The sequence below is a fragment of the Oryctolagus cuniculus genome, chromosome X (assembly GCF_051225735.1).
Source record: "Oryctolagus cuniculus isolate XC-2025 breed Fujian yellow rabbit chromosome X, ASM5122573v1, whole genome shotgun sequence".
In the NCBI taxonomy this organism is placed as follows: Eukaryota; Metazoa; Chordata; class Mammalia; order Lagomorpha; family Leporidae; genus Oryctolagus; species Oryctolagus cuniculus.
Window position 1 is genome coordinate 39070039 of NC_142888.1, and position 15605 is coordinate 39085643.

The 15605-nt window shown below is 37.8% G+C and overlaps 1 protein-coding gene across 9 annotated transcripts in view; it reads left to right on the forward strand.

The window, feature by feature from the left end:
• RRAGB (Ras related GTP binding B) overlaps window positions 1-8219 on the forward strand; it is an 86260-nt gene extending 78041 nt beyond the window's left edge. For 3 of the 9 annotated variants that reach the window (XR_016227774.1, XR_016227769.1, XR_016227762.1), the window contains 2 exons: window positions 1319-1463; window positions 6737-7366. Coding sequence is in view for 2 of the 9 variants with exons in the window: in XM_070067360.2 (XP_069923461.2) it covers window positions 1319-1463; window positions 6737-6797 (206 nt within the window). In the remaining 7 variants the exon portion in view is untranslated. Of the gene's footprint in view, window positions 1-1318; window positions 1464-6736 lie in introns of those variants that run through there. The other 6 variants (XR_016227771.1, XR_016227764.1, XM_070067360.2 and 3 more) reach the window with 4 other exon arrangements.
• The last annotated feature ends 7386 nt before the right edge of the window (window positions 8220-15605 follow it).

The following is a 15605-nucleotide window of genomic DNA, read 5'->3' on the forward strand; positions in this document are numbered from 1 at the left end:
GTCCCTCCCACCCACAGCCCTCCCCTTTCCCACTCCCTCTCCCCTTCCATTCACATCAAGATTCATTTTCGATTATCTTAATATACAGAAGATCAGCTTAGTATACATTAAGTAAGGATTTCAACAGTTTGCTCTCACACAGAAACATGAAGTGAGGAATAATAGATGATTTTTTTAAAATGATGATGAAATCAGATCAGACCTATTGTCATGTTTAATCCCAGTGAGAGTCAAGTTGGGAGTTGATAATTTTTTTTTTTTTTACAGAGGATCAGTTTAGTATGCATTAAGTAAAGATTTCAACAGTTTGCACCCCCATAGAAACACAAAGTGAAATATATTGTTTGAGTACTCGTTATAGCATTAAATCTCAATGCACAGAACATTAAGGACAGAGATCCTACATGAGGAGTAAGTGCACAGTGACTCCTGTTGTTGACTTTACCAATTGACACTCCTGTCTATGGCATCAGTAATCTCCCTATGCTCCAGTCATGAGTTCCCAAGGCTATGGAAGCCCTCTGAGTTCTCCGATTCTTATCTTGTTTAGACAAGGTCATAGTCAAAGTGGAGGTTCTCTCCTCCCTTCAGAGAAAGGTACCTCCTTCTTTGAAGACCTGTTCTTTCCACTGAGATCTCACTCACAGAGATCTTTTGCCAGAGTGTCTTGGCTTTCCATGCCTGAAATACTCTCATGGGCTTTTCAGCCACATCCGAATGCCTTTAGGGCTGATTCTGAGGCCAGAGTGCTATTTAGGACATCTGCCATTCTATGAGTCTGCTGGGTATCTCACTTCCCATGTTGGATCACTCTCCCCTTTATTTATTCTATCGGTTAGTGTTAGCAGGTACTAGACTTGTTTATGTGCTCCCTTTGACTCTTAGTCCTTTCATTATGATCAGTTGTGAACAGAAATTGATCACTGGGACTAGTGAGATGGCATTGGTACATGCCACCTAAATTCTACATCATGGTGTATAATATTTTTGATGTACGATTGGATTCAGTTTGTTAGTATTTTATTGCACACTTTTGCATTTATGTTCATCAGGGTTATTGACTTGTAGCTTGCTTTTTTGGTTGTATCTTTGGTTTTGGCAGCAGTGATGCTTTATTTATCAAATTTTTGGTAGTTCTCTCCTTTTTAATTTTTGGGAATAGTTTAGGAATAATTGGAATTAGTTCTTTAGGTATTTTATGGAATTCAGTTGTGAAGCAACTGTGCCCTGGCATTTCCTTGGATATGGGATTTTTAACTGCTCTTTAAGCTTATAACTAATTATTTGTGTTTTTAAGATTTATTTATTTATTTGAAAGGCAACAATGGAGAAGGAGAGAGAGAGAGAGAGAGAGAGAGAGAGAGGAAATCTTCCATCCAAGGATTTACTCCGCAGATGGCCACAATCACCAGGGCTGAGCCAGACAGAAGACAGGAACCAGGATCTTCTTCCACGTCTCCCACGTGAGTGCAGGGCCCCAAGCATGTGGGCCATCTTCCGATGCTTTCCCGGGTGCATGAGCAGGGAGCTGGAACGGAAGTGGAGCAGCTGAGATTAAAACTGGTGCCCATATTGGGTGCTGGCACCACAAGCAGCAGCTTAACCTGCTTCAGCACAACACCAGCCTCTGTTTACCTGCTTTGATTTCATCTTGGTTCAGTCTTGGTTGTTTGCATTGTATTCTGGAATTTAGCTATTTATTCTAAGTTTTCCAATTTGTTGATATATAATTAACCATAGTAGTTTCTTATGATCCTTTGTATTTCTGTGGGATCAGTTGTAATATTTCCTTTCTGATACCTGGTTTTATTTGAGTTTTCTTTCCATTTCCTTTGTTAATGTAGTAAAGATTTGCTAATTTTGTTTATCTTGCAAAAATAATTGTTACTTTTATTTATCTTTCGTATTTTTTATTTAGTCTTGATTTCACTTACTTCTGCTGTGATCTTTATCCTTTCCTTTACTTATTTGGAATTTGGTTTCTGTTTACTTTTCTAGGTCCATGAAGTGCATTTTTCTTTTATATATTTGAAATGTTTCTGTTTTTGATGTATGTAATTATTACTATAAACTTTCTTCTTAGTACTACTTTTATTGTGTATCAGATTTAGATATATTGTGTGTTTATATATTTGTTTTAATATTTTTATTTCCCTTTCAACTCCTTCATTGATTTATTTGCAGCTCACAAGCATCTTTTTTAATGTCCATGTATTTAGATATTTTATACTGCTCTTGTTGATTTCTAGGTTTATTCTGTTGTGGTCAGAGAATTTGCATTATTTCAATTTTTAAAATATATTAAGACTTGACCGGCGCCGTGACTCACTTGGCTAATCTTCTGCCTGCGTCGCCGGCAACCCGGGTCCTAGTCCCGGTTGGGGCGCCGGGTACTAGTCCCGGTTGCTCCTCTTCCAGTCCAGCTCTTTGCTGTGGCCCGGGAGGGCAATGGAGGATGGCCCAAGTACTTGGGTCCCTGCACCCACATGGGAGACCGGGAGGAAGCACCGGGCTCCTGGCTTAGAATTGGCATAGTGCCTGCCGTGGCGGCCATTAGGGAAGTGAACCAACAGAAAGAAGATATAATAAAACATATTAAGACTTGATTTGTGGCCTAACATAGTCTTATTCCTGACTATGCTTTATGTGCTGGTGAGAAAAAAGTATATTGTACAACTTTTGGAAGAAATGTTCCATAAAGATCTGTTAGGTCTGCTGGCTCTATAATATAGTTCAACTTCATTTATGAAAGTGAAGTGTTGAGATCACTAATTATTATTGTATTATAGTCTGTTTCTCCAATCAGATATTTTCTTTATATATTTTGGTGGTCCAATGTTGGTTATATATATTTAAAATTGTTGTATCCTGCTGCTGAATTAATACTCTCTCAATTATACAATGGACTTCTTTGTCTTTTTCTGTACCCTTTGGCTTAAAATCTGGCTTATTTAATATGAGTATAGGTAAACATGCTCACTTTTGGTTTCCAATCACATGGAATATGTCTTTCTGACCCTTCAGTTTAAACCTATATGTACCTTTACCAGTGAAGTGAGTTTCTTGCAGGCAGCATGTAATTAGGTCTTTTTAACCCACTTGGAAAATCTATATATTTTGAAATTATTTATTTTTATGTTAAAATCATTGTATTTTAAAAGTTCTACTAATATGAAATACATGTACATATTTGTGAGGTACAGGTGTAATATTTCAACACATATTCACAGTGAAAATCTATCAACCAGGCAATGCACTATATTATTATGAATTATAATCATCTCACTATGCTATAGAACACTATAACTTTTTATTTATGACACAGTTTTTGCCAATTTATCCAACATCCATCTATCTCCTCCCCCAATTTCCCAACATATAGTAACCACTGTTATGAGTTCAGGTCAATTTTTTTAAAACTTTTATTTAATGAATATAAATTTCCAAAGTACAGCTTATGGATTACAATGGCTTCCACCCCATAACGTCCCTCCCACCCGCAACCCTCCCCTTTCCCACTCCCTCTCCCCTTCCATTCATATCAAAATTCATCCTCATTTCTCTTTATATACAGAAGATCAGTTCAGCATACATCAAGCAAAGATTTCAACAGTTTGCTCCCACACAGAAACATAAAGTGAAAAATACTGTTTGAGTACTAGTTATAGCATTAAATCTCAATGTATAGCACACTAAGGACAGAGATCCTACATGAGGAGTAAGTGCACAGTGACTCCTGTTGTTGACTTAACAAATTGACACTCTTGTTTATGGCTTCAGTAATCACCCTAGGCTCTTGTCAGGTCAACTAGTTTTTAAAGTTCCACATGTGAGAAAGTATTTATTGTATTCGCCTTTCTGGGTCAGGCATATCACTTGACATGATACACAGATCTATCCATTTTTTTAATGTCAGTATTTCATTATTTTTATGGACAAATAATATTCCATTGGGTGTATATACCAGATTTTCCTTTTTTAAAAATTTTCTTTAAGTTATACAAGTTTCATGTATTTCATATATACAGATTTAGAAACATAGTGACACTTCCCCCCCCACCCTCCCTCCTGCCCATGCTCTACCCACTCCTCCCTCTCACATTCCCACTCTTAATTTTTACAAAGATCTATTTTCAGTTTACTTAGTGATTGTATATACCATACTTTCTATTTCCGTTTATCCATTGATGGACTTCTAGGCTGTTTTCCTTTCTTGACTACTGTGAGTAGTGATACAGTGAATATAGAAGTGCAGGTATCACATTTTTTAAGATTTATTTTATTTATTTGGAATGCAAATTTGCAGAGAGAGAAAGGGATACACACACACACACACACACACAGAGAGAGAGAGAGAGAGAGAGAGAGAGAGAGAGAGGGAGACAGAGAGACAGAGAAGGAAAGATCTTCCACACACTGGTTCACTCCCTAAATGACTTCAATGGCCAGGGCTGGGCCAGGCTGAACTCAGGAGTCAGGAGCTTCTTCCAGGTATCTCACTAGGATGTAGGGGCCCAAGGACCTGGGTCCTTTGCTGCTTTCCCAGGCACACTAGAAAGGAGCTGAATCAGAACTGGAGCAGCTGGGACTCAACTGGCGCCCATATAAGATGACAGCATTGCAGGCTTTGGTGTAACCTGCTGTACCACAATGTTGGCCCCCAGGTTTTTCTTTCATATGCTGATTTTATTTACTTTAGAATTATACTCAGAAATGGGATAACTTAGTCATAAGGTAGCTTCATTTGTAGGTTTTAGGGAATGTCCACATTGATATCCATAAATACTAATTTTCTATCCAGATAACCGTGCATAAGGATTCCATTTTCTATACATCTTCACCTGAGTTTGCTATTTTTTGGATTTTTTAATAATAACCATTCTAACTGGAGTGAAATAATAACTCATTTTAGTTTTATTTTGCATTGCCCAGATGGCTAGTGATAGGGATCCTTTTTTGATGTGTTTGTTGACTATCTCTATTTCTTCTTTTGAGAAATGTCTATTTAGATATTTACCCTTTTATTAGCTTGACTGTTTTGGTTGTTGAGGTGTTTACAATCCTTACATAGTCTAGATGGTAATCTTTTTTCAGATACATAGGCTGCAAATGTTTTCTCATATTCTGCTGTCTCTTTACTGTGTTGAGTGTTTCCTTTGCTGTGTAGCAGCATTTTAGTGCAATACAATTCCATTTATTACATTTTCTTTTGTGTCCTGTGCTTTTGGAGTGTTGTCTAAAAAACATGTTGCCTATGCCAGTATCTTGAAGTGTTTTCCCTATATTTTCTTATAACAATGCATTGTTTCAAAATTTGTATTTATATATTTTATCAATTTTTTAGCTGATTTTATTATATGGTGAGTGGAAGGCATCAGTTCAAACCTTCTACAAAGCAGTATCCATTTTGCTAGTACCAAATATTGAAGATTGTCCTTTCTCTGTATTTATATGTTTTTCAAAGATCAATTGACTAAATTTATAAATTTAATTCTGGAATCTCTATTCTCTTCCATTGTTTATTTTTCTATGTAAGTAGCATGTTTTTTGATTACAGTCCTTCTACAGTGTGTTTTGAAATCTGATATTATGATGCCTCCACATTTTGTTTGTTTGAGTAGGACTGCTTTAAGTTTTTGAGGTCTTAAATGTGGCCACATGAATTTTAGAATTATTTGATTTCTAGTTTTGTGAAGATTTTCATAGATATTTTGATGGGAATTGAATTTTATCTATAAACTGCTTTGGATAGTATGGACATTTTGACAATATTAATTCTTCCAATCCATGAACATTTAACATCTTTCCATATTTTTATATCTTCTTTAATTTCTTTCATCAATGTTTTGTAATTTTCATTGTAAAAGTTTTCACATCCCTGTTTAATTTATTCCATTATTTTTAAAGATATTTTTAAATTTATTTGAGGTGCAGCGATACAGAGAGAGAAGGAGAGAGAGAGAGTTCTTCCATCTGCTGCTTCAGTCCCCAAATGGCCAAAATGGCAAGATATGGGCCAGGCCAAATCCAGGAGCCAGGAGCTTCTTCTGAGTCTCCTGCATGGATGCAGGGGCCCAAGGACTTGGGCCATCTTCCACTGCTGTCCCAGGCACATTAGCAGGGAGCTGCATCAGAAATGGAACACCGGGGACTTCAACTGGCATCCATATAGGATGCCAGCACTGCAGGTGGACACTTAACCTTCTAGGCCACAGTGCCGGCCCCCAAGTTAATTTTTGGAGCTATTGTAAATAGTTCATAATTTCCTTCTTAGTGAGTTTTTTATTGGTATATAAAAATGTCCCTGAGGGGCCAGTGCTGTTACACAATGGGTTGACACCCTGGCCTGAAGCATCAGCATCCCGTATGGGCGCCGATTCATGATCCAGCTGCTCCACTTCAGATCCAGCTCTCTGCTATGGCCTGGGAAAGCAGTGGAAGATGGCCCAAGTCCTTGGGCCCTTGCACCCACGTGGGAGACCTGGAGGAGGTTCCTGGCTCCTGGCTCCTGGTGCAGCTCCAGCTGTGTTGCAACCAATTGGAGAGTGAACCAGGGGATCAAGACCCCTCCCCCTCTCTCTGTGTAACTCTGATTTTCAAATAAATAAATAAATATTTTAAAAAATAAAAATATCACTGAATTTTACTGAATTTTAGGTGTGATTTTTTTTTCTCCTGCAACTTCCTTCAATTTGTTTATCTATTCTAATAGTCTCTCTTTTTCTTTTTTTTTTAGGGGCCCTGGACACACCTTGTCCCAGCCTTTTTTTTTTGTTTCAGGTCTAATAGTCTCTTGATTCTTGATGGAAGAATTTTTAAGTTTCTCTCTATATATAGAATCATGACGTTTGCAAACAGTAATAATTTGATTTCCACCTTTTCTGTTTATATGTCTTGTATTTCTTTCTCTTGCCAAATGACTATGGCTAAAACTTCCAGTACTATATTGAATAAGAGCAGTGAGAATGGATATTTTTGTCTAGTTACAGATATTAGTGGAAATTATATTAGCTTTCTAGCATTCAATATGATGTTGGCTATGGGTTTCTCATATGTAGCCTTTGCTGTGTTGAAATATGTTACTTTTGTACCTAACTTGTTCAAGACTTCAATTTTTAATGGTTGTTGAATTTGATCATATAACTTTTCTGCATTTTTGAATGATGACATAATTTTATTCATTATGTTTATGTGATGTATTTTGTTTATTGATTGGCATATGTTGAACCATCCCTGCATCTTCAGTTAAGTCCCACTTGACTGTGATGTGTGATCATTTTAAAGTATTGTTGGATTTGCTTTGTGTAGAATTTTCCCATCTATAATCATCACATATATAGTCTATAGTTTTCTTTTTTTTGCTGAATCTTTGTCTCATTTTGAAATCTAGGCAATGTTGGCCTCTTTGAATGAGTTTGGAACAATTCCTCTCTTTCAGATCTTTGGAAGTTTGAGTATAATTGGTCTTAGTTTTTCCTGAAAAGTTTGGTGGAATTCATCAGTGATACCATCTGATCTTGGCATTTTTTGACAGGACATAATTCATTATTGATTCAGTCTCATTACCATTATTTATATGTTCAAGATTTGTATGTCTTCATGTTTCATATTTTGGTACATTATATATTTCAAAGTTTGATAAGTTATATGTATCCAGACATGTCTTTCTTCTAGTTTTTCCAACTTTTTGGCACATAGTTTTTCTTTTTTTTTTTTTTTTTTTTTTTTTTTTGACAGGCAGAGTGGACAGTGAGAGAGAGAGACAGAGAGAAAGGTCTTCCTTTGCCGTTGGTTCACCCTCCAATGGCCGCCGCTGCAGCCGGCGCACCGCGCTGATCCTGGCAGGAGCCAGGAGCCAGGTGCTTTTCCTGGTCTCCCATGGGGTGCAGGGCCCAAGCACCTGGGCCATCCTCCACTGCACTCCCTGGCCATAGCAGAGAGCTGGCCTGGAAGAGGGGCAACCGGGACAGAATCCGGCGCCCCGACCGGGACTAGAACCCGGTGTGCCGGCGCCGCAAGGTGGAGGATTAGCCTATTGAGCCACGGCGCCGGCTCACATAGTTTTTCATAATAGTACCCAGTGATACTTTGTACTTCTGTGGTATTATACCTCCTTTATAATCTCTGATTTTATTAATTTTAATTCTTTTCTATTAACTAAGCTAATGGTTTATTAATTTTTGTTTATGTTTCAAAAAATACACTCTTCATTTCACTGACTTTTTATATTCCATTTTAATTCCTATTCCCTTTATCTCTGCTCTCAAATTTATTTTCTCCTTACTCCTACTAACTTTGGGTTTGATTTGTTCTTGTTTTACTAGGACCTTGAGATGCATTCCTGGGTTGTTTGATTCTTTTCTGTCTATTTGATACAGGTACTTACTGCACTAAACTTCTGTCTTTACACTTTTCTTGATGCATCCCATACATTTTGGCTTGTTGTGTTTCCATATTTCTTACTTTCACAGAATTTTTCTTTTTTAAAATTTTATTTAGTTATACAAGATCCATATATTTCATGCATACAGATTTAGGAACATAGTGACACTTCCCCCCTACCCTCCCACGCTTCCACTCTCCATCCTTTCCACCTCCTCCTCGCTCTCACATTCCCGTTCTCAATTTTTACAAAGATCTATTTTCAGTTTACTTGAAGATTGTATATTCAACCCTACACTTAATAAAAGAGTTCAACAAAAAGCATGAAGAAAAAAAAAACTGGTTTTCAATAGAAGAGAAAATGCTATAAACAATCATTGAATCTTGAAATGTCAGTGACACTCTAATACATTACATTTCAGCACTCTTAATTACTTCAGATCAGGGAAAACAGTTGATATCTACCTTTTTGGGACTGGCTTATTTCATTAAGTATAACGGTTTCCAGTTGCGTTCATCTTGTTGCAAAAGACAGGATTTCATTTTTTAAAAGATTTATTATTTACTTGAGAGGCAGAGTTACAGAGAGAGGGAGAAATAAAGAGAGAGGTTTTCCATCTGCTGGTTCACTCCCCAAATGGCTGCAACAGCCAGAGCTGAGCTGATCCAAAGGCAGGAGCCAGGAGTTTACTCTGGGTTTCCAATGCAGGTGCAGGAGTCCAAGCATTTGGGCCATCTTCTACTGCTTTCTCAGACCATAACAGAGAGCTGGATCAGAAGAAGAGCAGCTGGAACTCAAACCAGCACCCTTTTGCAATGCTGGTGCTGCAGGCAGATGCTTAACTTACTAAGCAACAGTGCTGGCTCAGGATTTCATTTTTTGCAGCTGAGTAGTACTATATAGTATATGTATACTATACTTTCTTTATCAAGTCAATAGTTGATGGACATATGCGTTTATTCCATATCTTATTATTGTGAATTGTGCTGCAATGAACATGGGGATACAGATAACTTTCATAGGCTGATTTCATTTTTGGAGTGAAATTCCCAGGAGTGGGATGGCTGTGGCCACATATGCTGTAGGTGATACCCACAGTTTGAAGGCCCCAAAGTCCAGAAGAATATGACATAACACCAAGGTCCAATTTGCTATTGGCTGCATGATGCTGAGGTGGGCTTGCAGTCTGAAGATACTGCAACCCAGCTCAAATGATGCTGCCTGACTCGGATCATGGGTTGCCAGTTTGGAGCATAGAATATCCAGGGATGCATCCACAGGCATTGACCTGGAGACAGTAACCATTTGTATCTCTCCAGTGATGGTTTTATCATACCCAAGATGCAACCTGTACTCACTTTGGTGCCCTACATCATAGAGACCGGAGTATTTCTCTTTGTTGTCAGTTCATGGTTAGGGAGGGGTGGTGAAGACCATATCTTGGTCGCTCAGGATGACTCTAAAATGGGTTTTGGATTCATATCAAGCCGTCAAGTAGCTGGCAGTGACGAAGGCTGAAGTACTTTTCCATCCCAATGAGGCACAGATCTCTACCTGATATAGATGAAAATATGCAGAATATGTCTGTGAGCCCTGGCCTGGGGCTAGAAGCCATTGGGCTTTTATGATGGTAGGTCTTATGGTAGTTTTAGGACTGATGTTCAAGGCAAAGTCATAAGCTCATTTTCCTACCCAACTTTCCAGCAGCTGGACTCTTGCTCTGGTGTCTGCCAGAGGTTGGGAGAGGAGTGATGGAAGCACTCCTTGGTCACCTAAGCTGACATTAAACTGAGTTCCATCTGAGTTACTCAATCCTGTGCAATCTGAGTTTGTACGCCAGGCCTATGTGATGCTGCCAGTGATACAGGCTCAAACAACTCTGTCCACCATGGCACAGGTCTCTACCAGATGCCAGCACTGAGATTCAAGGCAAAACCCTGAGGTAAACTTCCCATCCTATTGCCCAGCAGTTAGGGTATTGCTTTTCTGGGTGCCAGTGGTTAGGGGATGGATGATAAAGGTGGACATTTGTCCAAAAGCTCAGTTCACAAGTACTGGCTTGGAGGAAAGGACTGGGTGATCCTGTTCAATTCACGATTTTTACCATAGCAGTCTGTTACTGGATTTTAATTGTTTTTTTTTTCATTTTGCTGATTTTATTTTATTTTTTTCTTTTTTTTTTAACTTTTATTTAATGAATATAAATTTCCAAAGTACAGCTTATGGATTACAATGGCTTCCACCCCATAACGTCCCTCCCACCCACAACCCTCCCCTTTCCCACTCCCTCTCCCCTTCCATTCACATCAAGATTCACTTTCGATTCTCTTTATATACAGAAGATCAGTTTAGCATACATTAAGTAAAGATTTCAACAGTTTGCTCCCACACAGAAACATAAAGTGAAAAATACTGTTTGAGTACTAGTTATAGCATTAAATCTCAATGTGCAGCACATTAAGGACAGAGATCCTACATGAGGAATAAGTGCACAGTGACTCCTGTTGTTGACTTAACAAATTGACACTCTTGTTTATGGCCTCAGTAATCACCCTAGGCTCTTGTCATGAGCTTTCAAGGCTATGGAAGCCCCCTGAGTTCACCGACTCTGATAATATTTAGACAAGGCCATGGTCAAAGTGGAAGTTCTCTCCCCCCTTCAGAGAAAGGTACCTCCTTCTTTGATGACCCCTTTTTCCACTGGGATCTAACTTGTGGAGATCTTTCTTTTCGGTTTTTTTTCCCCAGAGTGTCTTGGTTTTCCATGCCTGAAATACTCTCATGGGCTTTTCAGCAGGATCCACATGCCTTAAGGGCTGATTCTGAGGCCAGAGTGCTGTTTAGGACATCTGCCATCATATGGGTCTGCTGTGTATCTCACTTCCCATGTTGGATCGTTCTCTCCCTTTTTTATTCTATCAGCTAGTATTTGCAGACACTATTCTTGTTTATATGATCCCTTTGGTTCTTAGTCCTATCATTATGATCAGTTGTGAACAGAAATTGATCACTGGGACTAGTGAGATGGCATTGGTACATGCCACTTTGATGGGATTGAATTGGAATCCCCTGGTATGTTTCTAACTCTACCGTTTGAGGTAAGTCAGCTTGAGCATGTCCCGAATTGCACCTCTCTTCCATCTCTTATTCCCACTCTTATATTTAACAGCGATCACTTTTCAGTTAAGTTTCAGCACTTAAGAATAATTGTGTATTGATTACAGTATTCAACCAAAAGTATTAAGTAGAACAAACAAAAAAAAATACTAAGAGGGATAACATATTAAGTTGTTCATCAACAGTCAGGGTGAGGGCTGATCAAGTCACCGTTTCTCATAGTGTTCATTTCACTTTAACAGGTTTCCTTTTTGGTGCTCAGTTAGTTGTCACTGATCAGGGAGAACATATGATATTTGTCCCTTTGGGATTGGCTTATTTCACTCAACATAATATTTTCCAAATTCCTAACAGGGATCACTTTTCAGTTAAAATTTAAACACCTAAGAATAATTGTGTGTTAATTACAGAGTTCAACCAATGGTACTAGAACAAAAAAAAATACTAAAATGGATAAAGTATTACATTGTACATCAACCATCAGGACAAGAGCTGATCAAGTCACTGTTTCTCATAGTGTCCATTTCACTTCAACAAGTTTCCCCTTTGGTGCTCAGTTAGTTGGATTTTAATTCTTAAGTGTTATTACCTCTGCTTCCCCCAAGTGGGATTCAGTTATACTACTTGGAGCTGGGATGATGTGGAAACACTTTGCTTTCTGCCTTCTTCAATGTATCTTAATATTATACCACATCCATGCACTGTGTTCTCTCATACAGCTTCCTTGGCTCTTGTGAAGATGATTTGATGTGTACATAGCCATCAAATTTGTGTTTCTTTGGGGAAATCACTGGAACATCTTACTCAGCTGCCATCTTGTTTGCCTCTCCTGAAGTAATCCAATCTATCATTTGATTGGAAAATTTAATCCATTTAAATTAAAGTTATTATGGATAGTCAAGAAATTATTGCTGTCATTTTTTAAATTGTCTACTTATCATTTTGTCTATTATTTGTTTCTTTCTGCCTCTTTCATTATATATCTTTGTGACTTGGTGCTTTGAGGTAGTGGCAAGTTGTGCTTCTTTCTTCTTTCATTCGTGTCTCTGTTTCTTTTTTTTCCCAGTGAGTTTTCTTTTATGTTTTGTCATGATAGTACTGTTTTTTTCTAATTTATTTATATAAAGGAAACATATTTAATGTATTTCATATATATAGTTTGTAAAGATTTTATTCATTTATTTGAGACACAGAGTTACACACACACACACACACAGAGCAAGAGACAGAGTGATAGAGAGAAAGGTCTTACATCTGCTGCTTCACTCCCCAAGTGCCTGCAATAGCTGGAGCTGAGCAGATCTGAAGCCAGGAGCCAGGGCCTTCTGGGCCACATTTCATTGTTTGCCTAGGCATGTTAACAGAGAGCTGGATATGAAGTGGAGCAGCTGGGACTCAAACTGGTGTCCATATGGAATGTTGTCGTGTTAGGCAGAGGCTTAGCCTACTATGCCACAGCACTGGCCCCCATATCATACCATTATAAGAACATAATAATAATCCCCACCCTCCCTCCCTCTCTCCTCCTTCCTTTCTTATTTTTCTTTTAATTTTGTGAGGACATACTTTCAATTTACTTTATATTTGCAAGCTTAACCCTCCATTAAATAAATAATTAAACATATAAAAAGACCACTGTTCCTCAGAATAGGCAAGAACTACATACAATAATTTAGTCTAAAGATATCAATTTCATTCATACATCACATTTTTGTACGATATGAATTAGTTACCACAAATCAGAAAAAAACATCACAATTGTCTTTTGGGCTTATTTCAGTAAGCATAATTGTCTCCAATTGCATCCATTTTGTTGTGAAAGATAACATTTTTTTCTTTTTTGGATAAATTGTATTCCATCGTGTATATATACACCGCATTTTCCACCTAGAGAAGTGAGAATATAGGCAAGGGATATCAACAATAACCAAATGAAAATATGATCATTTCAGTCTTATACAATAAATTTTAAAATAATCAAAGATCATTAAAACTATAATAGTATACCATTCTTAAACATTAGTTTGATAAAGGTATAAAACAAAATGTGACCAAAATGTCTTGAACTTTTGGTAGCTTGATTCTATTATGCCTTGGAGAATGTCTTTGTACAATCTAGTTGAATACCTTGGGTTTCTTGAATGTAGATGTCTATAACTCAATATTTGGGAATTTTTCAACTATTATTTCATTAAACAGGTTTTCAATATCTTTTCCATTTTTTCTGCTTCTAGAACTCCCATACTGTGACTATTCATTCACTTACCAGTGTTCCATATGTCATGTAGGCTTTTTTCATTCTTTTATTCTCCTTGGGTTATTTCAGATGACTTCTATTCAAGTTCAGAAATTCTTTCCTTTACTTGGTGTAATCTGTTGTTGAAGCTCTCATTTGTAATTTTTCTTTTAATTTATTGAAGTTTTTAGTTCTAAGATTTCTATTTGGTTATTTTTTAATGATTTCTCAAATTTATTACTCATATTATGAATTGTTTTCCTCATTTTAATTGTCTATAGTTAGTTTACTCTCACTGAGTTTCTTTAGGCTTAGTACTTTCATTGCTTCTCACATATTTCATAAATTTCCTTTATGTTGTGGTCCATTTCTGGAGGATTCTTGTATTTCATTGAAGTGTCATTCTTCCTTTATTTTCCAAGCATTTTGTCCCTTTGTTTATGCCAGTGCGCCTGACACCACAATCATCTCTTCAAACTTTATGGAGTTGCTTTCATGTGGAAAGACTTTTTGACTTAGATGGGACATAGGATGTCAGTTGGACAGGTGCTTTGGATTTGGTTCCTGGTGGCCACAGATGTATAGCCCCTATGTAACTTATTTGGATGTAATCAATATTAGATGTGTCTCTGAGTGCCTCAATACTCTAGACTGCAGGTGTTCGTGGAGGTAGTGATGCAACTTTGCACTGAATATTAGCTTCCAAAGTTGCATGATAACATACCTCATGGAGAGAAGTGGTGATGATGGTAGTTACAACCATAATACTAGGAGTTCAGGCCACAGAGAGGTGTGTTTTTAGAAAGTCAAATACCAATGGCATAGTCATCTGTGACATTGGCAGCATCTGTGATTCTGGGAATACAGGCTATACAGAGTACCATTCTCAGCCCCAAAAAGGTGAGTCTTACCACTTTGGGAGTGTTAGCCAAACAGGGGCATGGCTTCAGTCCCCAGCTCAGTATCTGTGAAACCAGAGCTGCAAGCCACAGAAGGTAAGGTCTGTCCTGAGGCCAACAAGGTGAGCAGTATTCATGATCCCAGAGACATGAGGTATTTAGGGAGGGGTTTGTACTCAGCCTTTCAAGGTTAATGCAGTGGTACTGGGGCTTCTGCTGATGGCTATACTAACCCTTGGGGAACAGGCCACAAAAGAACCTGTCCTGAAGTCCTGCAAGGGAAGCACTAGTGGCAGTGATACTTCTGAGGGTTCCAGTGGTATTACAGGGGTCACAAAATTGGCCCTAGGCGATGATGGAATCTAGAAATGATTCCATTTATAAGATAAAGTCATCTTGTAGCAGCTTAAGCTCTGAGAATTCGGAAAGGGATGCAATGTGAGTTCCTTCTTTGGAGCAAAGCAGTTGTGCAGGTCCCAGCCAGCTGCTTAGACTGGATTTAAAGACTATTATCCCAGAAATCACTGCTCAGACAAATACCACTCAGCTTTTCCCTGTTTCTTCTACTAATTTTATTATTTCAGATCTTGATGTTTAAGTATTTTGAGTTGGGTGTGGTTCATTAATCACAAAAAAGACACTAATATGAGATGATAATAAGGGCTGACCCATTTAATTTTGAACCATTAAAACCTATTTCAAATTTGCTTAACAAGATTTCAACTGTGTTTAGCCTGGAATCTTTTCACTTGGTTAAGAGAAGAAAAAAGTATTATTTCCTCTTACCTTAAGTGACATGTAACATTTTTTGCAATGTGAATGAAAGCATCAAGTGATAGTAGTATTAGCATTACCTATACCTTTGCCAATGGTAATAATCACAGATGTTTTCCATATTACTTTATAGTTTTGCAGAAATATGCTCATATGCATGTGTGTGCATATAATTGGTTTTCTCTGTAATCTTATG